Source organism: Pholcus phalangioides, unplaced genomic scaffold, assembly GCF_987345545.1.
Source record: "Pholcus phalangioides strain wild (caught in Gottingen) unplaced genomic scaffold, Ppha-v1.0 ptg000032l_1, whole genome shotgun sequence".
Classification (NCBI taxonomy): domain Eukaryota; kingdom Metazoa; phylum Arthropoda; class Arachnida; order Araneae; family Pholcidae; genus Pholcus; species Pholcus phalangioides.
The window spans coordinates 8,526,891-8,551,910 of record NW_028301622.1 but is presented as its reverse complement, the minus strand read 5'-3'; the positions used below and the strand labels follow the sequence as shown (position 1 = coordinate 8,551,910).

Sequence of the window (25,020 nt, the reverse complement as noted above, 5' to 3'; positions counted from 1 at the left end):
TTATATATAACCAAGTTTGACTGTACTCCGGGTCAAAATTCCGGGAATAAGAACATATAAGGTGCGGAAGGATATACCTTGAGCAAGAATCACAGTCAAATTTTTGTTAACAAAGTCTTCCTGCCAAAGAGCGTAACAAAATTTTGATTTGGCTGGGCACAGTTCAGTCTGATTGCCGTCCAGCAGTTTCCCGGTGACGAACGAATCACTTTCTCCGTCTTCGTCGGTTTCGCTGTTGACGGAGGATGACTTCACCAGAGAATGTTTCGAGTAAACGCAGTATGTTGGCGAGGAATGCGTCCATCCTGAAATCGAAAGGGAAAAATTATATATTCAGTTTTCGAAAGAAGGGGGAAAAACAACAACAGAAAAAAACATTTTCCCTATTATAATTACGTAGTGATAGTATACCAGGCAGGGGCGATTTTAGAAATCTCTAGCAAATTAGTCTAAGCATAAGATGGCCATATACCCGCTCCTAAGGTGACAGACAATATACCCGCACTTTGTCCAGTATTTACCATGACATTCCGGTTTCTACGGGGTTTTTTTATGAAACCTCCTCCCGGGGCTATTTTTCAACCACATTCAATCACGGTTTAACCCGTTTTTTAGTTTGTTTTCTTGAATTTGGGGCCGTTCAAGTATTACGTAAGCAAATTTTTAGCCATTTTTGACCCCCCCCCTTGTCAGCAAAACGCTGACCCCCTCCCCCCTGGGTCAGCAAAATTTCGTCATCAGCTCTGCCCCTCTGAATCCTAACTCCTATTTTCATAAAGGGTGGTTGATGACGTAAGCATTATCCAAACACCCCCTCCCCCCCCTTGTCATCACAAGTCAGCAAATCGGAACCCCCCCCCCCCCCCCATCAATGATGACGCAATACTTGAACGGCCCCTTTGTTGTTCAATTTGTTATTACAATATTACCGTATAGAAGTACCGAAAATTTCATGAATTATCGCATTTGCTTGGTGGGGGAGGGGGGAGATTTGATCACCCCTCCCTGACACCAGGGCTATATAATAAGGGCTGTTTCACCCCTTTGAAGTCACACTTTCCGCCTTGGTTCAGTGGGCGTGGTCTCGGAGCTACTGCGTGACGTCACTGCTTAGCCACTTTTTTAGCAGCCGTCAGCAGCACACGAAACGTGCTCTTTTTTTTACATTTCAGTTGCTTATTTACAGTTTAAAGTGAAGGATCTTTTGTTCACGGCGTTGTCACAGTGACGTATTTACAGGAGAATGGGCAGGAGAATTGGCGGGCTATAGCAGCAACTCCTAAAGATAGAAGTCCTCCGCACGCTGCTTGTGACGTAAGTATTCCATTTTCCCTCAGAATATTCAGGGGGGAAAAAATTCCCTGCTCTTGCCAGTATCATCACTGCGGGAAAAAAATGATTGGGCTCAGAATTGGTGATTTCTATGCCCCACATTCAATCACTATGCGGCATTTGTGAGCCAATCAGGAAGATCCTACGCCAAAATAAAAAGAAACGAAATAGGATGCTGTGTTTCAAAATGTGGCAAACTTGCTAGGTAGGCTGAATGACGTTTATGGCAACCCGTGCGGAGGCCTTCTATCTCTAGGAGATGCTGGCTGTGACCCCACGGAGGCAAGTTCGGAATCAGTGGAAATTCTGTGACGTGTTGGAATTCCCGCGTCACGTAATTTTCACGGATCAGAATTCTCAACGTCTCTGACGTGACGTGGGACCACGTAACGTCTTTTCTACTACTACTAAACCGCACATGCACCTCGTCTAGTTTTCTCTTCAGTTGCGGTCTCGCCCAGCAATAAAGTCGCTTCGTTTCACTTGTTGGAAGAAGTGGGAACCCGCAACACAAAGTCCCCTTGGCCGGCTCCTGGGCCGGTCGGAACTCCGAAATATGGCGGCCAAGTCCCTATGACGGTAGCCTGGGCGATGTACTGTATGAAATCAGGGGTCTGTCCAGACTTTTTTGTAGGGTCCTGTTTTTGTGAAAATGTTCCTTATTTTTCTGAATAGGGTCATTAATTCTGTGGAAAATAAATGTTTTTCAGAAAGCGAAATAATCTACTTATCACAAACGAAATGAAATGCTAAATTTATAATTTCGTTAATTTCTATTTTGTGAAGGGGGTTCGTTTTTCAGATTAAGAATTTTGTGAAGAGGGTCCGTTTTCAGATCCAGATTTTTGTGAAGGGTCCGTTTCTCTGATCCAGAATTTGTGAAGGGTCCGTTTCTCAGATCCAGAATATGTGAAGAGTGTTTCTCAGATCCAGAATTTTGTGAAGGGTTCGTTTTCAGATCCAGAAGTTTGTGAAGGGTTCGTTTTCAGATCCAGAATTTTGTGAAGGGTCCGTTTTCCATATAAAGAATTTTGTGAAGGGGGGTTCGTTTTTCAGATTAAGAATTTTGTGAAGGGTCAGTTTTCCATATCCAGAATTTTGCGAAGAGGGTCCGTTTTCAGATCCAGAATTTGTGAAGGGTCCGTTTTCAGATACAGAATTTGTGAAGGATCCGTTTCTCAGATCCAGAATTTGTGAAGGATCCGTTTCTCAGATCCAGAATTTTGTGAATGGTTCGTTTTCAGATCCAGAATTTTGTGAAGGGTTCGTTTTCAGATCCAGAATTTTATGAAGGGTCCGTTTTCCATATAAAGAATTTTATGAAGGGTCCGTTTTCCATATAAAGAATTTTATGAAGGGTCCGTTTTCCATATAAAGAATTTTATGAAGGGTCCGTTTTCCATATAAAGAATTTTGTGAAGGGCCAATTTCTCTCTCAGAATAAGAATTTCGTAAAGGGTCCGTTCTTCAGATCCAGAATTTTGTGAAGGGTCCGTTTTTCAGATCCAGAATTTTGTGAAGGGTCCGTTCTTCAGATCCAGAATTTTGTGAAGGGACCTTTTCAAGATCCAGAATTTGTGAAGGGTCCGTTTCTCAGATCCAGAATTTGTGAAGGGTCCGTTTCTCAGATCCAGAATTTGTGAAGAGTCTGTTTCTCAGATCCAGAATTTTGTGAAGGGTCCGTTTTCCAGATCCAGAATTTGTGAAGAGTCTGTTTCTCAGATCCAGAATTTTGTGAAGGGTCCGTTTTCCAGATAAAGAATTTTGTGAAGGGTCAATTTCTCTCAGAATAAGTATTTTGTGAAGGGTCAATTTCTCTCAGAATAAGTATTTCGTGAAAGGCCCGTTCTTCAGATCCAGAATTTTGTGAAGGATCCGTTTCTCAGATCTGAAATTTTGTGAAGGATCCGTTTCTCAGATCTGAAATTTTGTGAAGGATCCGTTTCTCAGATCTCGAATTTTGTGAAGGGTCCAGAAAACGGACCCAAATTTTTGTGGGACAGACCAATGGCTGGAAATCCAAATTCGTTAACGCGGTACATGGTTGGAATCGAACCTTAACCCGTTCAGCATGACGATAACCCCACGGTTTTCACACCAAACCCAAACACGTCACGCCTACCGGTTAACTAATTCTTCACACGCTATCCGAGTTTAAACGCGCCAAACGTACACGACATTGATGGATTTCCGATCGATATTCTCAGGAGACGATCGACATCCGTACACGGCTAGAACCATAAAGAGAGCTTTCTCTCTCACGCATATATTCTATTTCTTCGAGTCCTGTCAGACGCGTATAGACGTGCTATTCCGAATCGGGTCTGCTTTGCATGCAGCGGACGTTCACGACACAATGTAATTTCACGGTAAGTGCGGGCGAAGACATCGTCGGGCGGAAAAATGTCACCACAGCGTGTAGGTTGGCTGCATACAAACTCTCTCTGTCACTGTCATTAAAAACACACTTGCACACACAATACACGACGGCAATTACTGGAAGGAGAGAAAAAATGGCAACCCCTCTTCTCCTCACTGTTCCCACTAGTAAAGGCAGCCATTGTGATGACGCCGGTTGCTGCGTGGCAACCACAATGAAACACGTTTATTCTTTTGTTTGTTCCGTAGAGACTTCGATATGTGTGTGTTGAAAGCATATTTTTAAACAATACATTCGGTATGGATGCATTTCGTATAGATCCTGAATGGGAAGCGGAAACGCATCTATTGATTATCCCGGAGGTGGTCCATGCTGATTGCGGATGTATAACATGGTTATTTTTTTTCGTGATTTTTTTGGCAACAGTGCTTTGTTCAACAGTATTTTAATTGCATTGTTTTGACATCCCTACTATTCACAATAAGTGATCAGCAGACTTTATCACAGTCATTCCCGCGTTGTTTTTTGTCACAACGATGCTCTAGTCAAAAGTCTTATTCATAACAATGATCCGATGAACAGTCTCTTTTACAACAATCTCTGATCTACAGTCCTTTCCACAATAATCTCTGATCTACAGTCCTTTCCACAACAATCTCTGATCTACAGTCCTTTCCACAACAATGCTTCCGTGAACAGTCTTTTTCGCAACAATGCTCCGGTAAACTATCTTTTATTTTCAGAACAATGCTTCGGTGAACAGTCCTTTTCACAACAATGCTAAGGTGAAATCTTTTTCCACAACAATGCTAAGGTGAAATCTTTTTCCACAACAATGCTAAGGTGAAGTCTTTTCCCACAACAATAACCTGGAAGAAGTTTTATTCACAAAAAATTGCTTTGGTCAAGTCTTTTTCACAACAATGTTCTGGTGGACCCTTTTTTCAACAGTGCTCTGGTGGACCCTTTTTTCAACAATGCTCTGGTGGACCCTTTTTTCAACAATGCTCTGGTGGACCCTTTTTTTCAACAATGCTCTGGCCAAACGTTTTTTGCACATTAATGCTTCAGCCAAACAGCCTCTTCGTAACAATATTTTAGCCAAAAAAGCCACTTCGTAACAATTTTCCAGCCAAAAAAGCCACTTCGTAACAATTTTTCAGCCAAAAAAGTCACTTCGTAACAATTTTTCAGCCAAAATGATTCTTCATAGCATTTCTTCGGTCAACAGCCTTTGCCACAACAATGCGAAGATGAATAAGACTGTTGAATCATTGAGTATTTCTACGAGGGAAAAAGCACCAAAACAAAAGTGTCACATCTACTTTCCAGACAGTTATTCAAGTAGAGAAGGAAGGTCCACCACCACCACACACGCTGGTGGTTATTATTGAGGACCTATCGCTCTTTTCCCATTGCAGTGTAATTTCCCTGACCACTCACTCCTCAAATTTGCCAACCTGGGCTATAGCCAAAGCCTCCTAGATACTACTAGGAGTCTCTCTAGGAGGCTTTGCTATAGCCCACTTGCCCCCCTCCCCGAAAATACACCTCTGCCTCAAAGTCAGTCATTTGGACACTCTGACCTAGTCCCACACTCTCTAGGTCACTGACTGCGCTGGTCCCCGCCCCCACTCCCTCTTTTAGTCATTCACTGACAAGTTTCCTCACTCTTCCCCAACTTTCCCCTCTAGACTACAAAGGCAACGAATATCTCAATCTTTCTTTGTTTGGAGTTCGTGTGCACTGAACGGGACCGTACATGGACGGTCGGACCTAACTCAGTCCAAAGCTCACAATTGCTGACACTGCCACCAGATGGCGACTTATCCGAGGATGATATCACTCTCCACACGAAGGTTTTTAACTGCTGGCTGATGCGAAGATATATTTAGGGTTCGATTCCCCGCAAGGGCACACTTGAATTTTCTCTCTTTCCTAAATATATCTTCGCATCAGCCAGCTGTTGAAAACCTTCGTATGGATAGCGGAGAGTCACGTCATCCTTTGCAAACGTGTCGTGTCACTTTTCAGACAGTTTTTGAAGTGGTGTGGTGGAAGGGGTCCACCACCACACACATACGCGCTGGTGGTTATCATCTCGGGCCTGTCTGGATTCATAATCAACTCCGACCGCCGACACCACCACACAACGCAAAATCCTTATTTCAGACAACCATAGGGTCCCTTGTTCTCTAGTTCCCTCACTGACCTAGTCCCTTCAGCTTTATGTCACTTTTTGCGAGCATTCACATGCGCGCACACACAAACTCTCTGACCCATATTCTCTAGAAAATTGAACACATTTTGTCAAGGAATTCATTTCTCTTCTATATATGCATCTTCATCTCCATTCCCATCCGCGTCTTAGGCCGGCATTACACTATAAAAGTTCTTTTATAAAACTTGAAAAATCCAACCAATAAGATAATCTGTTGCATTTGCTCGAATGTAACCAATATGCTTATTGGTTGGGTTTCTGAAGTTTTATAAAAGAGCTATTATCAAACTTTTATAATGTAATCCCGGTCTTAGGAGCGCACACAACACACACACACAGGCGCGCACGTAACTAGTCTCTATTAAAGTAAGCTTTTATAACCGGGAACAAAAAACGTCTGAAGTGACCACAGATCTTAAGTAACCCGTCATACCAGTAAAGCAGGAACGGGGTCTATCCCGACTTTTTTTTGTAAGGTCTGGTTTTTCAAAATTTCCCTTATTTTGGCGAAAAGGGTCATTAATTTTGTGAAAAACAAGAACTTTTTGTATGAAACGAAATATAATCTAGTATTTATCTATCTACTCTAACAATTAACTAATTTATATCACAAAAGAAATTAATCAAAAATTTTCTAAAAGGGTCCGTTTTCCAGATCCCGAATTTTTTTGAAAACTCCGTTTTCAGATCTGGAACTTCGTTAAGGTTCCTTTTCAGATCTAGATTTTTGTGAATCGTCCTATTTTTCAGATCAAGAATATTGTGACGGGCCTGTTTTCCAGATCCGGAATTTTGTTAAGGGTCTATTTCCCAGATCCAGAATTTCGTGAAGGGTCCGTTTTCCAGATTAGGAATTTTGTGAAGGATCCTATATTTTTCACAGCTCCAGATTTTTGTGAGAGGTCAACCGACCCAATCAAAGGGACCCAAATATTGGCTGGACAGACCCCGTGCAGTAAAAAGAAACCTTTAATTCCACTTCCATATATAAATTTTTTTTTTATTCAGGAAAAAATGAAAAAAAATAACAAATTTATATAATTTCATTAATTTTTATTTTGTGAAGGGTCCGTTTTCCAGATCCAGAACTTCTTGGAGGGCCCGTTTTCCAGATCCAGAATTTTTTTTCAAGGCTTCGTTTTCAGATATCGAACTTTGTTAAGGTTCCTTTTCAGATCTAGATTTTTGTGAAGGATCATATTTTTCAGATCCAGAATATTGTGACGGGTCTGTTTTCCAGATCCGGAATTTTGTTAAGGGTCTATTTCCCAGATGCACAATTTTGTGAAGGGTCCGTTTTCCAGATCCGGAATTTTGTGACGGGTCTGTTTTCCAGATCCGGAATTTTGTTAAGGGTCTATTTCTCTCTCCCAGATCCAAAATTTCGTGAAGGGTCCGTTTCCCAGATCCGGAATTTCGTGAAGGTTCGTTTTCAGATCCAAATTTTTGTGCAGGGTCCTATTTTTCAGCTCCAGATTTTTGTGAAAGTTCAACCGACCCAATCAAACGGACCCAAATATTGGCTGGACAGGCCCCGTGCAGTAAAGAAACCTTTCCACTTCCATTTCCTTATATAAAAAAAAAATTTTAACGCTTAAATTGGGGCCGAAGGCGTGTGTAAATATACTTTTAAACGACTCGTCGTCGACCAGACGCACACTTTCCACGTGGGGGCAAAAAAAAAAAAACACGAAAACAAAAGTGTCATGTCACTTTCCAGACAGTTTTTGAAGTGGTGGAGGGAAGTCCACCACCGCCACACACCCCGGTGGTTATCATCGCGTCTGTCTGGATTCATAATCAACTCCGACCGCCGACATCACCACACATTGCAAAATCCTTATTTCAGACAAACAGCGTCACTCTGGCACGTCTCTACACACGCACACACATCCTTTCCTAATACGGCAAATGTCTCCCCATAATAATAATAATATTTTCCTGTGTATATTTTATTTTTTCCGCTCCTCAGCGTCAAGCTGAGGGAGAGAGAAGAGCCATTGCGCAAATACCACTGTCGTCCCTGGAAGCCGTTTCTTGTGAAATTGTTTTCCTCTCTATGCGAGATGTGTCTCTCTTTCTCCTATATCCTCCTCCGCAAACTCGCTTATAACGGTGTCAGAATTGTTATTTAGAGAGAGAGAGAGAGACCTCTTTTCCGTCTAATATCATTTATTCCAGTCTGGATGCCATGCAATGCCGCTCTGTACACCAAATATAGCGATTCATTTCATAAAAGAGTTTCCTCTTTTTTCCAGACAGCTCAGTAATTGCTGTGTCAGAAAGTTATATTATAAGTCTGGCATTACTGTGGCTTCTCGTTTTTAATCTGGTGCCGTTGCCATTCGAGATGGGGGGAAAAATAAATATATTGCAAAAGCCCTACATGTGCTTTTGATTCTTTTACCAAACTTTTGGATAAAATATATGACTTAAGATAATATGATAAGAGAGAGTGTCTATAGCCGCGTCACACCTTTTAATCAAAAAGTCTCAAAAACTACGCTGTAGTAGAGAAATATCATTAAAATACTAATTTGACCCATTGGTTTAATTCACATTTCATACACATATAGCTGATTGTAATTGCTGTTCTATGCCAATAAAATGTTTTACATATTTCTATTTTATAGCTGCAACTTTGGAGAATGAGAATTCGGGAGGTTTTCGCGCGGATCACAATTCCCTACAAAAATAAATGTAAAAGGGATCTTTAAAAACATTTTAGGGATTTTTCATTAGTAAAAGGAAAATTTTAGGGATATTTTCCCGTTGCAAAAACCGTGACACCGTGCGAGCAAAAGCTGTATTAAGAGTAACTTTCAAACGGCTCTGGTGCAAGCCATCGCCAATCAAGGCCAACCAGTAGGTTAAAGTCCTTGGGTTAAATTACCTCTCAAAAATCAAATCTCGCAAAACAAAAAATCTCTGTCAGGTCCGAAACGGGACATATCGACAGGGCCGTCTTAGGAGTAGCATGGGCCCCCGGGCCAAGTGGTTTTTCGGAGGCCCTACTTGGTAAATCCTGGAAAATTTCAACCGGATCTCATTTTTGTGAGGCCCCCTCTTCTCTTGAGCCCCCGGGCCGTGCCCGGGTGGGCCCATGCGTTAAGACGGCACTGCATATGGTTAAAGCAGATAATACACGCGATCGTGCCAATTTTGGATTTCGAAAGGCCTGATTGACGCTTGCTGATTGGCTAATTTTGCGTTTTCTCCCCAAAAATGAAATATTTCTTTTTGTGATTTGACGAAATGGCGACAATTTACACAACGCTTATGAAGCAGCAGTTTTTTTATTTCGGGTAAATTCTTGGGGAATAATTCCCCCCCCCCCTAAATGTAGGGACTTTTTACAATCACAGGCGAAATTGGGGAGAAAAAGGAATTTTTCGGGAGTCCGGGAGATAGAGTAGAAATTCGGGTTATTGTCAAAGGGTAAGTTGCCAATACAGTTGTTTTCAAAGGGAAGGCTGCCGATAAAATTCCTGTGAAAAAGTGGGATAGTGTCTCAAAAAAATTCCTGTCCAAGCTGGAGGTTGCCGACAAAGTTCTCAACAAAGAAAAGAAGGGGGATGGGAATCATCGATAAAATTCTTGTGAAAGAAGAGGGAAATTACCGATAAAATTTTTGTCTGGAAAGGGTCACCAACAAAATTGTTGTTAAAAGGAGGTGAGGTCAATGATAAAATTCTGGATAAAGGGGGGAGAAATCACTGACAAAGTTTCTGTCAAAGAAAGAGGGGCAACTGATGAAATTTTGGTAAAAGAAAGGGTGGTCATCGATTAAATTCTTCACTGAAAAAAATTCTTGTTTAAAAGAGGAAGGGTAAATAATAAAATAAATTTTTCGTAAATAAAGAGGGGAATCTCCGATAAAGATCTTGTAAAAGAAAGTGGGACACGGATAAAATTCTTATTAAAAACAGGGTGGGTCAATGAAGTTCTTATGACAGAAGGTGGATCGCTAAGACAATTCTTATTGAAAAAGGACGTCATCGATAAATTTCTTGTCAAAAAATGGGTCATCGATAAATTTCTTGTCAAAAAATGGGTCATTGAAAAATTTCTTGTTAAAAAAATGGGTCACCGATAAAATTCTCGTTAAAAAGGAGGGAATCACGGACACAGTACGTGTTAAAAAGAGATAATCATTAATAAAATTCTTGTCAAAGAAAGGGTGGTCATACCGATAAAATTATTATCACAGAATGGGGCTATCGATAAAATTTTTGCAAAGTAAAGGAGTGACCGGATAAAACGCTTATCAAGGGGGAGTCACCGGTAAAGTTCTTGTAAAAAACGAGGATCACCTATAAAATTCTAGTCAAAAATTAGGATCATCGGTACAATTATTGTCTAAAATAAGGACCATCGTGTAATTCTTGTCAAATATTAGAATCACCGATAAAATTCTTGTCAAAGGGAGGGTTGTTTCGAAAAAGGTTTGAGAAACACTGATATCAATATGTGCGTCAAATATCCGAAAAGGATGCTTAAAACGTTCAATGTTTTTTTTCTTCGAGCCGAGCACAACTCAGGTCTATCGCCATAGGCAATTTACTACCTAGTGAGTTGTGCCGGAATTGTAAGTGTGTGTACCTAACAGTCTGAGTGCGTATCTAGTGTTGTGTATGATTTTTCAGTGCTGCCATCTATATCTCAGAAGTGAAGTGAGTGAAGTGTAGTGACTGAATATTTGTACAGTTTGTAGTCCTGTTGCTCTCTGTGGCGAGACTTTTTAACGGGGAGATCGGCTCGCATTTGTGCCTCGAAGTTGGGAACCACAGAAAACCAACTTCAGCCGACCATCACTGTGGCGACGGTGGGGCTCGAACAACGTTCAATGTGGGTTTTTTTTCCCAAACCGAGCACAACTCAGGTCTATTGCCATAGGCAATTTACTACCTAGTGAGTTGTGCCGGAATTATGTGTGTACCTAACAGTCTGAGTGCGTATGTAGTGTTGTGTATGATTTTTCAGTGCTGCCATCTATATCTCAGAAGTAAAGTGAGTGATGTGTAGTGACTGAATATTTGTACTGTTTGTAGGCCTGTTGCTCTCTGTGGCGAGAAACGTTCAATGTTATTAAACCCTCTTTTACTCGTCGCAAATCTCGATTAACTCGTCACAATGGAAACGCTTAAGAGAGAGGAACAGATTATTTCTATGGCTCTCTGTAAAAAAACAGTTTGATAACAGCGTTGTCAGACGACCCTCAACGAATCGGTACATGCGGGAATGTGCGTGTACGTGTTAGTGAAACCTGACGTGAAGTTTTTTGTTTCTCTGTAATGCTTGTCATCTGTAGTGCTGCCATCTGCCACCAGTTTTTCTAACTATGAGTGAAGTGTTATGATTGAATGATTTATTGTTGTAGGACTGTTGCTGTCTATGGTAAGACTATTTAACGGGGAGATCGGCTCGCATTTGCGCCTTGAAGTTGGGAACCACAGAAAACCAACTTCAGCCGACCACCACTGTGGGGTTCGAACCCGGATCCTCGCATCACGAGTCCGTCACTATAACCACTCGACCACCACAGCGGCAATTATTTGGCGGTGGGTGGGTTTGAACCCATGTAACCTGAACTGTTCCCATCTCTAACACCGTATCTCACCAACCCACCACTATAGCACTGAAACGCTATTTTCTCAGATTGCAGTTTTTGAGCTCATCTAATCCGTAAGATTTAAAAAAAAAAACACAACCAAAAATTCTGAAATTTTGCAGAAAAGTTTATTCGGCAAGTGTTAGTTAAATGAACCTCGGATTTAGCAATTGACTAATGGGAAGTCTATTTTTTTTTTAATGTGAATATTTAGATTTTTGAAATTTGTATATTTTTTCAAACTTTCAAAAATCCATAAAATTCTAACGAATGGTCAGATATCAAAGTATATTAACACATGCCGAGGAAACATTTCTGCAAAATTTCAGACATTTTGGGGCAGTAGTTACTTTTTTTTTTCCATGGATGAGCTCAAAAAAGTGCAATTTGAGGATATCGCGTTGAAAGTGTACCATTTCCTTATATACGTTTACATGGTGATTCATTATTTCTTTCTTTCATTATGAAAAAACAAATTAACAACTGATTGGCACGAAACTTTTAGTACTTTATTTGCAATTGAATGAGACATTTTTTGAAATGTCTTCAAAAGACTTTGAGGGTCGTGAGACATCCCCCCCCCCCCCAAGTCATCACTCCGCTTAAGCCGTCATGATTTCCTCGATAACGTGAGTGACGACTTAATGAGGTCTAACTGCATTTTTATTATTAGTACCGTCCGCCGATCATTTTCCATAATTTACTTCAATTTCAGAATCAACTACAGTCAAATCTCGGTAAGTCGAATGTGCAGCGGACGGCAGAAAACTTCGATTTACCGTTAGTTCGACTTATCGGAAATTCCGATTTTTGAGTGGGGGAAAAAGAAGAGATTCATTAAAATGACGGCGCTATTTATACGAATGTCGTACCAGTGAAACATGTCAACCTACTGAAGATGAAGAAATTCGAAAAAGGTAAGTTACTTTAATTTTAATCGTATATTTAATTATTGAATGAGAAATATTTAAAAATATATATATTTGTAGTATATATATATGTATATATTTGTAGACGTATATATTGTAGTCGAATCCCGTTATAGCGAACTCCAAGAGACCGGAGGAATCACTTCGTTAAAATGAAATTTCGTTATAAAGGAATTCCATGTTTTTGGTGCATTGTTCTTGTGCAAACTTATCTGAAGGATTAGAAAAGTGTTCGTTAAAACGAGAATTTCGCTATAACGGTATTCGATTGTATTCTGGAAACGGGCGCGTACATGATACTCGTATAAATAAAACGAACCACAAATAAACTGTATTTGCACGATTAATTCTGTCAAAGTGTGCAGTGATTTTTGACTGCCTATTTTTGTTCTTGTTTCGTGCGAAAGTGTGCTATGAATGCTAAAGGCTGAGAATGCTAAGTGCTATTGCTAAAGGCTGAGAATGCTAAGTGCTATTGCTAAAGGCTGAGAATGCTAAGTGCTATTGCTAAAGGCTGAGAATGCTGAGTGGTATTGCTAAAGGCTGAGAATGCTAAGTGCTATTGCTAAATGCCCCCAAAGCAGAATGTGCCAAAATCTAATTGTTCTGCGACTAGATCTAGCGCTACTGGAGAACAATTTGGAAGAATTTTAAGAAAAAGTGCAAAAAAAAAAAAAAAACTATTACATGTATGGGGATTTTTACCGCAGAACATTTCCAGTCAGCTGAGAGCTCATCACAGAACAGTGCTAAGCATCCTGCTTTGGGGCTAAATGCTGAGAATGCTAAGTGCTATTGCTAAATGCAAAGTGCTATTGCTAAATGCAAAATGCTATTGCTAAATGCAAAGTGCTATTGCTGGATGCTATTGCTGGATGCTATTGCTAAGTGCTATTGCTGGATGCTATTGCTAAATGCTAAGTGCTATTGCTGAATGCTATTACTAAGTGCTATTGCTGAATGCTATTACTAAGTGCTATTGCTGAATGCTATTACTAAGTGCTATTGCTGAATGCTATTACTAAGTGCTATTGCTGAATGCTATTACTAAGTGCTATTGCTGAATGCTATTACTAAGTGCTATTGCTGAATGCTATTACTAAGTGCTATTGCTGAATGCTATTACTAAGTGCTATTGCTGAATGCTATTACTAAGTGCTATTGCTGAATGCTATTACTAAGTGCTATTGCTGAATGCTATTACTAAGTGCTATTGCTGAATGCTATTACTAAATGCTAAGTGCTATTGCTGAATGCTATTGCTGAATGCTATTACTAAGTGCTATTGCTGAATGCTATTACTAAATGCTAAGTGCTATTGCTGAATGCTATTACTAAATGCTAAGTGCTATTGCTGAATGCTATTACTAAATGCTAAGTGCTATTGCTGAATGCTATTACTAAATGCTAAGTGCTAATGCTAAATGCTATTACTAAATGCTAAGTGCTATTGCTGAATGCTAAGTACTATTCTGAATGCAAAATGCTATTGCTAAAGTACTATTGCTGAATGCTAAGTACTATTGCTGAATGCTAAGTACTATTGCTGAATGCTAAGTACTATTGCTGAATGCTAAGTACTATTGCTGAATGCTAAGTACTATTGCTGAATGCTAAGTACTATTGCTGAATGCTAAGTACTATTGCTAAGCTCCATTATTAAATGTCAAGTTCTATTGCTAAATACTGAAATATATTGCTAAATACTGAAATATATTGCTAAATACTGAAATATATTGCTAAATACTAAAATATATTGCTAAATACTGAAATATATTGCTAAATATATTGCTAAATACTGAAATATATTGCTAAATATATTGCTAAATACTGAAATATATTGCTAAATACTGAAATATATTGCTAAATATATTGCTAAATACTGAAATATATTGCTAGATATATTGCTAAATACTGAAATATATTGCTATAGATACTAAATTATGTTGCTAAACTAAGTTCTATGCTAAATGCCAAATCCTATGCTAAACGCGAAATTCTATTGCTAAATGCTATTTTTAAAATTTCTATCATTCCCGAAAACTTCGACTTGAAAGAAACTTGGAGTTAAGGGGAAAAATTTAAAACTAAAATACGAAGAAAGTTCTGGAGTGGCATTGGGGGGGGGGGGGGGGGGAAGGGAGCTGGATGAAATCTTGGACTTGAACAAATATTCGAGTTATCGGAGTTCGACTTATCGCGAATTGACATTATTTTTATTCTTTTCTTCGTGGAAAGCGGTTTCTCCGCAAGAGAGCCTGGTTTTTCATTGGCTTCTCATTCTTTTTTTCAATGTAACACAAGCGAAAAAATTATACTGCGAAGCCGTACATGTGTGCTGTCAATACCCAGCGCGTTTCCTCAGACATAAAATAATACAGTATATAAGTGCTATTGTATATAAGACGAACTAACGAACGTGCTATATATATATAAGATGAAACATTATTATTTTTTTTATAACGTTTGACGCAATTGCGTTCCGCGTTCCTCTTTTCTTTTCATATTATTATTCCCCGTCCTGCGAGTTATTGATTCCAATTTTTGTTTTCGACACACGAGTCTGGAGGACGTTTGGGAGACAAGAGAAGATGGCGTAACTAAGAGAAACGTCTCTTCTTGCCTTCCTATTGTCTTAAGAGAATGGCCAGCTCCTCCTCGGTCAGGCTCGCCCTTCTTCAAAAAAAAAAAAGGTTAGGTAGGCCTTCTCCCGTCTAGACATGTCTAGAGAAGCCCTTTATTTTTTTCTCAAATATTATTATTCTATTTTTATCATGTTGGTCTGTTGTAGAAGGCGTCACTAATCGATGGCTATCGCCTCCGTCTAGTCATCGTGTGAACCCCGTAGTCCCTCTTTCTTTATCTCTTTCTGGTCGATTTCAAGTTCATTATTAAGATTGAAATGCAGATAGTTGCCATCTCTGCCATCTGCCAGACATCTTTAAAAACACTCCCTACCAGTTATAGTGTTCTGGTGAAGTCTTGAAACTTGATGTTAACATGCGTTCACTCGAGAAAAAACACGTGTCCGAATCATTAGGGTCAGGACTTTAATGGCGGTGGTATTAATTTATTATCATTATTATTTGAGTATCTTATAATAGATCCTGTGTAGTAGTATTATTATTACTCCTCTACTTAAAATTCACAAATCATTAACGTCCCTTCCCTAATCATGGTATGAGTTTGAGGAAAATGGGGCGGAAAAGCCTGTCGATTACTGAAAATAATAGAGATTGGTTGTTGGGACTTTTCACCCGCGAGGGACCCCTTCGGGACCCTTGGATAATTCGAATAGTGAACTTCCGTGTTTGCATCGATATCAATGTTATTTGATTTATTGAGTTTTAATTTTGGCATTCAAAAATTTCATAGCAAATGAGCAAACTCCGACGCTGTGGTACGCGCCAGAATCTAAGAGCTTAAGTCACCTGAAACACAAAAAAAAAATTCACGAGTTTGTAGAGCCCCTCTCCTCAATTCATTAATATACAATTCACACAATCCCCTCCATCAAATTGAAGCCCCTTTAATTGGCTAGGCATTGATCATTTATCCCGTATATACGGGACGTCTAGTCATTCCAGGTACTCCCGCCCTCCACCCCAATGTTTCTTTCAATCTGCTCCTTTGATTAAAATCACATGCCTGTACGTCAGAAAAATTCAAGAAATTTCACGTGCTCAAGAGTCTTGACCAATGCTTCATCTAAGCTGAGGGTCTTAGGAGAGATTCCAGGGGTTCCTTGGGCTTGAATGAAAAAAACCGATTTATAGTTTCGACATTATTATATACTGAATATGGGAGAGATTAAGGGGTCCGTGGCTTTCATCTTTTTGGCAGAAAGGGTCCATGGAACACAAATGGTCAAGAACCCCTGCTTCAAGCATATGCGGTAGTACTCACAGTGGAAATGCTCCAGCACACACAAAATCCTCATATCATCTAACCAAGAGGGGTTTTAAACCTTTTTGCTGCAATGGAAGCTTTCTGTTTTCACTGATCAAAACTCAAAAACTTTCCTCATCAGCACTCAAAAACTTTCCTCATCAGAACTCAAAATCTTCCCCGATTTCAGAGGCAGCATTTGGTTGGCTTGGGGGCGTGTGTCTCTCCAAACCAACGATATATTTTACTAAAAAAATATACTGACGAGGGAATAGGCACCAATGCTTCCGATTTACCCGCAAGCCTTCCAATTTTTCAGCCTTATTAAAGTCTCGGAAATCAGATTCTCCCGATTTTCGGTATCTTCAAAGAAAAATCCCTGAAAGTCCACAAATTGTGCTTCGTTTGAATAGAAAATCCCCGGAAGAAAATATTCCTTAAGTCCTTGCAATTCCAGGCTGCGCACGTTTTCTCAGGAAAAATATAGCAAATCAGTATTTCAAGTATGAAAATTCGGTAATTGTCACCAAATATGATGCCACGAGCAAGCAAAAGTTGCCGATTATTGCTAAGAAATCGGGGGCGGCGAAAAATGAGCCCCGCGAAAATGGGATTCATATATGGTCACCCGTTGCAACCAAAAAACAAACAAAAAAATCCCGGGCTTTCCGTTTCATTTGTGTGACATGTTAGATGCGAAATATGTCATCACGTGATAAACTACAGATTTTTCAAGCCTGTGACTTGGCACCTATGTGAATCCCTTCGATCGACATAATCAACCAATGTTATTGTTCGATATATATACGGTGGCGTATTCATTTTTTTTTTTTTTTGCCTCGGTCCAGGGAACACCAAGAAAAAAAGAGAAGACACCAACTCACTTGGGAGGTTGGTGACACCAAAGAAGACATATTATTGAAAAAAAAATGGGGGCGACGTCGCGTCGTCGACGACCAATTCCTTAAGTTGATGGAAGGCCACCACTGACAGAAGGAAAGAAGTATTTAAAGAGAGAGCGGGCAGTGGTGTGGTCAAATCAGCGGCGCGTGAACTACGACAATAAGAAAAAAAACGTCCGAAAGGGTCCGAATGACGGCCACTTTCGGCGTAACTTAAGCATACAACTCTTTCTCTAATCGCTTGTTGTTGTTGGACGCGTATTGTGAACGACGCTGTTATTCAAGATAAGTCCCCCCAGGGCCCACCCGGCCATGGCCTGGAAGCCCTGAATACATAGTGGGGCCTCGTAATAATGAGATTTGGTAGAATCGTTTTCGGGAGCAAATATGTGAATTGGGGTTGACGGAAATTTCGCTCCCCCCCCCCCCGACACGTTTCGTCCCCGGCATTTTCCGCCCCGGGAAATTTCGCCTTCCCTGAAAATGTGAGTGACCGTATGAGTGACCAAGCATACGACGATATGAATGGCGTGAGTGGATGAGTGATCGTAGGTGTGACTAAGGGAGTAACCATATGAATGACCAAGTGAATGCGGCGATGGCCATACGAGTGAACGAGTGGGTGAGTAACGATGAGTTACCAAGTGAGTGACCGTATTAGCGATCGATAACAGAGCAAGTGAGTGACCTTGTGCGTGACCATATGGAGACTCGTTCACTCATATGGCCATTCACTTGACCAGTCATGCAGTCACTCCCTTGACCATTCATACGGAAATTATTACTGTCTTATGGCAACTTATTTCCATAAGTCGTCAAAATCACAAACGATTGCTAAAATTACCGAAAACTGCCAATGAGTGGGAAATGAAGGGCTTTCTGAAATCACACCGAATAGAAATATAGTTAACGAACGGCAAAGTAGTTGAATATTGACAAATATATGAAAAAAATGATGAAACTAATGAATTATAGCCACAATTATCACAATCTAATTTATAGGTTATGAAAACTATCATCATGAAAGGTTTTGTCAATGTTTATAAATTCAAATAAAGCTTCATTGGGAAAACGAGTCGTTCGTTTAAAGCAGCGGTTCTCAACCGGTGCTCCGTGTGCACCTCCCAGGGGCTCCGCGGCGACCCAAGGAAAATAAAATGAATCAGTAAATCTGATAGCGAGATAAGTAAATAAGAAAAGCCTACACAAGGTTCTGCCATAAAAATTATGTACAGAAAAGGGCTTCTCGAGTCAAACAAGGCTCCGCAATGGAAATTATATACTGAAAATGAGTCAAAAAGCGTTGAGAACAGCTGGTTTAAAGAAAGTCGGAACAACCAAAATTACGTGAAAATACACGAACATCCCGTAAAACACGGGACACCTGGCCAACACCACCACCACTATCGTACGCAAAGTGGGGGTATCCCCCAAGCCGAGATTATAGTTTTATTTTGCAGGGGGGGGGGAAACGTAACCCCCCCCCCCCCCCAGAATAAAAAAATATTCACCACACCATCGAGAAAATTCTGCGCACGCCCATGCGCTACAACATATCCTGTACAGTAGCGGTCCGATGAATTGTTTCAGACATTATTTTTTACCGGTCCTTGGGTACAGAAAGGTTGAGAAACGATGGATTAAATCGTTAAAAAAATATTCGCTGATACAGCAAATTAGTAGCCCCCCATTAAAAAACAAATTAAACGCTTACAAGCGCCACAAGCAACAGAAAAGTTTCCCCTGTGTCCAACTTCATTCTTCCATCAGCTCATTATTTGCTTAGCGTATTCTGATTACATGCAAAAAAAAAAAAAAAAAAAATAACGTAAAAAAATCTGCTTCGCCAAGCGATTATTTATCAGTGTTTGCCGAAGCATCTGTGAACCGATAAAAAGAAGAAGGAAAAACACACAGAAAAAATATTACCAAGAGATAGGATTTTTCTTTCTGTGACTTCCTCTCTGGTACGCATTACAAATTCGCCTGATGATTCCCAAAAGAATGAATAACAAAAATGCAGGGACTCTGTGGCCGGCACATACTCACTCACATTAGTTACCATACTCTTATTATTTTATTATTTGTTTCTTCACATTTTTAATGGCGACAACGTTACGCCTCTGGGAGGAAAGAGATGCGAGTCCTTGAACCCTCTCTCTCTCTCCTTTGAATACGAGCTTTTTCTTCTTTTTTTTCATGATAGTCAACATTCATCAACAACATGCACGACGCGTGCATGTAAGTAATGCATCGCCATCGAGAGAGAGAGTGTGGCACTCTTCCACAATTTCTTTAAAAAAAAATTTCTCAGCGCCAATGAGACAATTAGCCATCACATATTGAATGTTTTTTCCATACGGTCAAAAAACGCCGGCTTTGACTTCCAGAAGGTTGTCCGCAGGCCAACAGGAGGTTTTCGGAAGGTTGTCAGCGAACCCACGGGAGGTTTCCGGAAGGTCGTCAAAGCGGACACACACAGGAGGTTTCCGGAAGGTTGCCAGAGCGGAGACACAGGAGGTTTTCGGAAGTTTGTCAGCGAGCCCACGGGAGGTTTCCGGAAGGTCGTCAAAGCTGACACACACAGGAGGTTTCCGGAGCGGAGACACAGGAGGTTTTCGGAAGGTTGCTGGAGCGGAGACACAGGAGGTTTTCGGAAGGTTGTCAGCGAACCCCCGGGAGGTTTCCGGAAGGTCGTCAAAGCTGACACACACAGGAGGTTTCCGGAGCGGAGACACAGGAGGTTTCCAGAAGGTTGCCAAAGCGGAGACACAGGAGGTTTTCGGAAGGTTGTCAACGAACCCACAGGAGGGGTTATAGCGAAAATCTCGTTTTAACGAACACTTTTCTAATCCACCAGATAAGTTCACGTAGAAACAATACAAAAACCTGGAATTCCTTTATAACGAAATTTCGTTATAACGAAGTGATTTCTCCAGTCTCTTGGAGTTCGTTACAACGGGATTCGACTGTACTCTTATTATTTCATTATTTCTTTTTTCACATTTTTAATGGAGACAACGTTACGCCTTTGGGAGGAAAGAGATGAGAGTCCCCTTGAACTTCTTCTCCTTTGAATGCAAGCGTATTTTTTTTTTCACGATAGTCAACATTCATTAGTTGCATGCACGATGCGTATATGCAACTTATGCATCATCATCGAGTGGCTCGCTTCTACGATTTTTTTTTTCTTGAATTCTTTCTTAGCGCCAATGACAATTAGCCATAAAATATGGAGACTTTTTTTATTTTATGTAACTAACCATTGGTTTTCCGGAAGGTTGTCCGAAGACCATTGGAGGGGGGGGGGGTTCGTGGAATGTTTCAGTTTCAAAAACATATGGTTTTGACAAATAATTTGCGGACCTTCAAAAAAAGCATGAATAAGAGAAAATAATTTGAGGAACAGCAAAAGAGAGAGATGCATAAAAAGGAGAAATAATTCGGGGAACAGCAAAAGAGAGAGATGCATAAAAAGGAGAAATAATTCGGGGACCAGCGAAAAAAATACATGAATGCAAGAAATAATTTGAGGATAAATATGTAGGAGAAATAACATGCGGACCGGTAAATAATGCATAAATAAGAGAAATAATTTGAGGACCCACAAAAAAATTCTATAAATAGAAAAATAATTTGCAGACCAGCGAAAAATATAAGAAATAAAAGAAATACATAAATAAGAAGTAATCTGTGTGTGGAAGAGCATAAAACAAAAAAATACCAGAAATAATTTGCGGAGTCGTTAAAAACTAAATAAGTGGGAGAAAAATAATTTGCGGACCAACAAAAGATACATAAATTGGAGGAATAATTAAAGGACCGGCAAAAAAAACAACATAAATATGAGATAAAATTTGCAGACTGCAAAAAAATATAAAAATAGGTGAATTAATCTGCGGACCGGAGAAAAATATATATAACTAGGAGAAATAATTTTTTAGGACCAGCAAAAAAATTAATAGAAATAATTTGCGGACCGACAAAAAATACAAAAAAAGGAGAAATAATTTGAGGGGCCCAGAGAGCAAAAACTAAATAAGTGAAATAATTCTTCCTCTGGTACGCATTATAAATTCGTCTGATGATTCCCAAAAATGAATAACAAAAAAAACAGGGACTGTAGCCAGCACATACTCACATTAGTTACCATACCCATGGGCGGAGATACGGGGGGGGGGCGTGGGAGCCCCAGCGTCAAAGGGGGAGTCGACTGATCTAATGTATAAATGTATATATGAATTGACATCATCATCATCGCCCCCTCCCCCAGACTTTCAAGTCTATCTCCGCCTATGACCATACCCCCTATTATTTATTTATAATTTCTTTTTTGCATTTTTTAATGCCAATGTTTAATGTTAAGCCTCTGGGAGGAAAGACACGAGAGTCCTTGAACTCCCCCTCCTTTGAATGCAAGCTCATTTTTTTTCATCATGATAGTCAACATGCATCAGCAACATGCATGATGCAAGTAATGCATCCATCATCAAGTGGCTCTTTTCTACATTTTTCTTTTTTTTAAATTTTTCTTAGCGCCAATGACAATTGGCCATCAGATGTTGAGTGTTTTTTCCATCCGGCGGAAAACATAGCGGTCGTCCGGAACGCTGTCCGCGGACCCACAGGAGGTTTACAGAACGGAGCAGAAATTAGAATAATATATAGAAATGGACCAGCGGAAATGTGAGAGATAATTTGAGGACCGGCGAGAAAACTGAATATATCGGAGAAATAATTTGAGGACCAGCAAAAAAGTGCATAAATACAAACAATAATTTGAGGACCACCAAAAAAAATGCATTAATACGAAAAATAGTTTGAGGACGCGCCAAGAAAGTACATATACACCGTACAAAGTATTCACAGACCATAGGTTTGGAAACACTGTCCTAGCCTCTCTGACCAGCTTTGGAAATGACGGCAAGTGTCAGTATTTTGTGCGTGTGGTAGTTTACGACCATGTAAATGTACGACGAAAATTGCTTGTTCAGATGTGTTCTATCACACCTTAAAGTTTTGCACATGATTTCTGAATCACCCTGTACAACACTTCCCTTTATTGCACCAAATACGTTTGGAATTTCCTCGGAGAAATTTTAGTCAAATGGCTGATGTTAAAAATAAAGGAAAGTAAAACAGAATGCGTGATCCATTACAGAATGGAAGAGTGTAAACGCATTTCAGGAATTGTTTCGTGCCTATTGCATAATGATTGTTTTACGCAAAAAACAGCCAGGTTCGCCGTTACTTTTAACTGAACCGTCGCTTAGGAATTCTCCCGTTCACAAGCCACAGCCTTTCACGTGCAGCTGGGAAATTAATGAAATGTCCGACAGTTTTGCTCAAACACATCACAATGTTGAACAATTGTTCAATTGTGTTTTTTTTTGGAAACAATGGGAGTCCAGAGGAAAAAAAATCCATTGTTATACTTGGTTGAATTCATTGAGAAGTCATGGATTGTATGTATAAGGTTTGTCCCTCCATTAAGACTAAGGTTCCTAGAATACCGGGCGGACTTATCATCCTCCATCAAAGAACGGTGAAACCACCAGTTCACTGTTCAGTGACGTCTGATCATTAAAAAAAAGAAAAGCGGCATAGGGAACAGATATTGGCTGTAACGATAATGACGTCTTCGGGCAACTGAGACTATATTGGTGACGAAAAATATTGGTTTTTCTTTCACCTTAAAGGCCAAATTGAGTTCGTCTATCTTTTTTTATATTGATATATATAATTCACGAAATTAAACAGGAAAAAAAAGACTTCAATTTTTATGTATATTTCTGAAACATATTACGCACCAACAGACCAACCGTGACCCCCGCTCTGTCCCATTACGGCAGTGGAAGGCAAACCGCGGCTCGCGAGCCATAAGTGCCTCTTTGGCCCCCCTTGAGTGTGGCTCTTCCACAAATGACAACGTGCGGGCACAAAAAATTTCAGATTTTTGCAAAATCATGTTTAGACACACGTTTTCGCCATTTTTTTCTTCCATCTTCCTCTCCCGATTGAGTCATCTTTTTCACGTGTGTTTGCCGAAAAAAAAAAGAGTGAAAGCCTGACGCTGCTGTCACGTGACACTTCCGCGACAAATCAAAACTGGATGTTGGGTCGAAACTGGGAAGTTCGGGGAAAAGTTGTCGAAAACAAGGTTTTCTCCTAAGGTACTCGGGGTAGATAGACAAAAAAGACGAGTCTCCTCTCAGAACATTGGGGGGGACATGCTAGATTTTCCATAATGAGGAATCAACCTCTACCCTGCCAGATCATAGAAGACGATGCTCCTGGGCCACCACCTCTCATGACGACTCTCCCGAGGCCTCCTCTCTCCATCCAACATCGGTCAACACTGCTAGAAGCGATCCACCAGGGGCCACATCTGAAGACGACGCTCCTGGACCACCACCTTACCACCTCTCATGACGACTCTTCCATGGCCACCTCTCTCCATCCAACATCGGTCAACACTGTTTCGACCATCAGAAGAAGATGCTCCTGGGGCCTCTGACCCACAAAAAGGCTCACCTTGGGCTTTCATCGACAACGTCCTCCTGCTAACATCTCGTCGGGCGAGCTTACATTGAACCCGTCTTCCACACATTTCCTAGAGAAGGGAGTCAGATATCCGTAAGACAAGTAAAATAATAACTTAATAAACTTTAAGTAAAGTTTATTAAGTTAATTTTAGGGAGCGTTGTGGAGTTAAAAAAAGATGTAGCGTCGATGATTGAAAAAGGTATGTTGAGATGTGGTTTGGATATATAGATGAGGAGGATGTATAGAGGGGATGAACGAAGAAGATAGACGAAACAAGTACACAAGACGAGTGTGGATGGGAGAGTTGGAAGGGGTCGACCTCAGCAAACGTACCTCAATCAGATCGAGGACGCTTTCAGCAAAGGCCAGCTGAGGAATACCTAAATTGAGTTAATAAAAATGTACCTACCTATATAGTTTAAGTTTGAAAAATTTGGCTCTCAAAACAAATTTCAATCGTTGTACTGTTGATATTTGGCTCTGTTGACTAATGAGTTTGCCGACCACTTTACTAGGGGATACAAGCTGGTCCGTCTCGGGAGACGTGGGCCACGGTGGAAAAATCCAATGACATCCAAGACCAGCAAACCACCCACAAGCCAACCAGCAGCAGTATCCCTCATACAACTTCACCCCCCTCCCCACACACACTTCCCCACTTGTTGTACATGAAATGATATATCAATAGAAAAAAACATATTCCACAGTTAGGGGGGGAGGGGGTTACGACGTAACATTGAGGTTGCATCACGTAGTCGGCCTCCCTTAATCGGATAAAATCCCTTGAATGCTTTCGCATTCGCACCCCTCGAAGTTGCGAACCACAGAAAACCAACTTCAGCCGACCACCACTGTAGCACCGGTGATGTTCAAACCTTGTCCTCGCGATGCAAGATCATCACTACGGCCACTCGACCACCACAGCGGCTATTAGTTTTAGCTGCAGATCCCTCCGAACGGGGAAACTTATTTCATGGCTACCCTGTATAAAACCAGATCAAAAGGGGTCCCAAACATTTTTTGTGCCCCGAAATTGTTGAGACGGGGCCCCCCTCCTCTCGCGTGTGGTAAGGGCATCCCTGCTGAGTAATGTACGCTGTAAACAGAATAAGAATAAAGGGAATGTTGTTGCTGTTTTTTTTTTTCGTGCGGAAATTTCTAGAATAAAGCGGCGTCGTGTATATGCTAAGACGTAGAGGAGGAGAAAGCAC

The 25,020-nt window shown here is 40.5% G+C and overlaps 1 protein-coding gene across 1 annotated transcript in view; it reads right to left on the bottom strand.

The window, feature by feature from the left end:
- Nucleotides 1-25,020, bottom strand: part of LOC149066921 (uncharacterized) — a 102,746-nt gene that overhangs the window by 37,928 nt on the left and 39,798 nt on the right. The window contains exon 2 of the mRNA XM_089253266.1: nucleotides 78-305. Coding sequence (XP_089109392.1) covers nucleotides 78-305 — 228 coding nt within the window. The remainder of the gene's footprint in view (nucleotides 1-77; nucleotides 306-25,020) is intronic.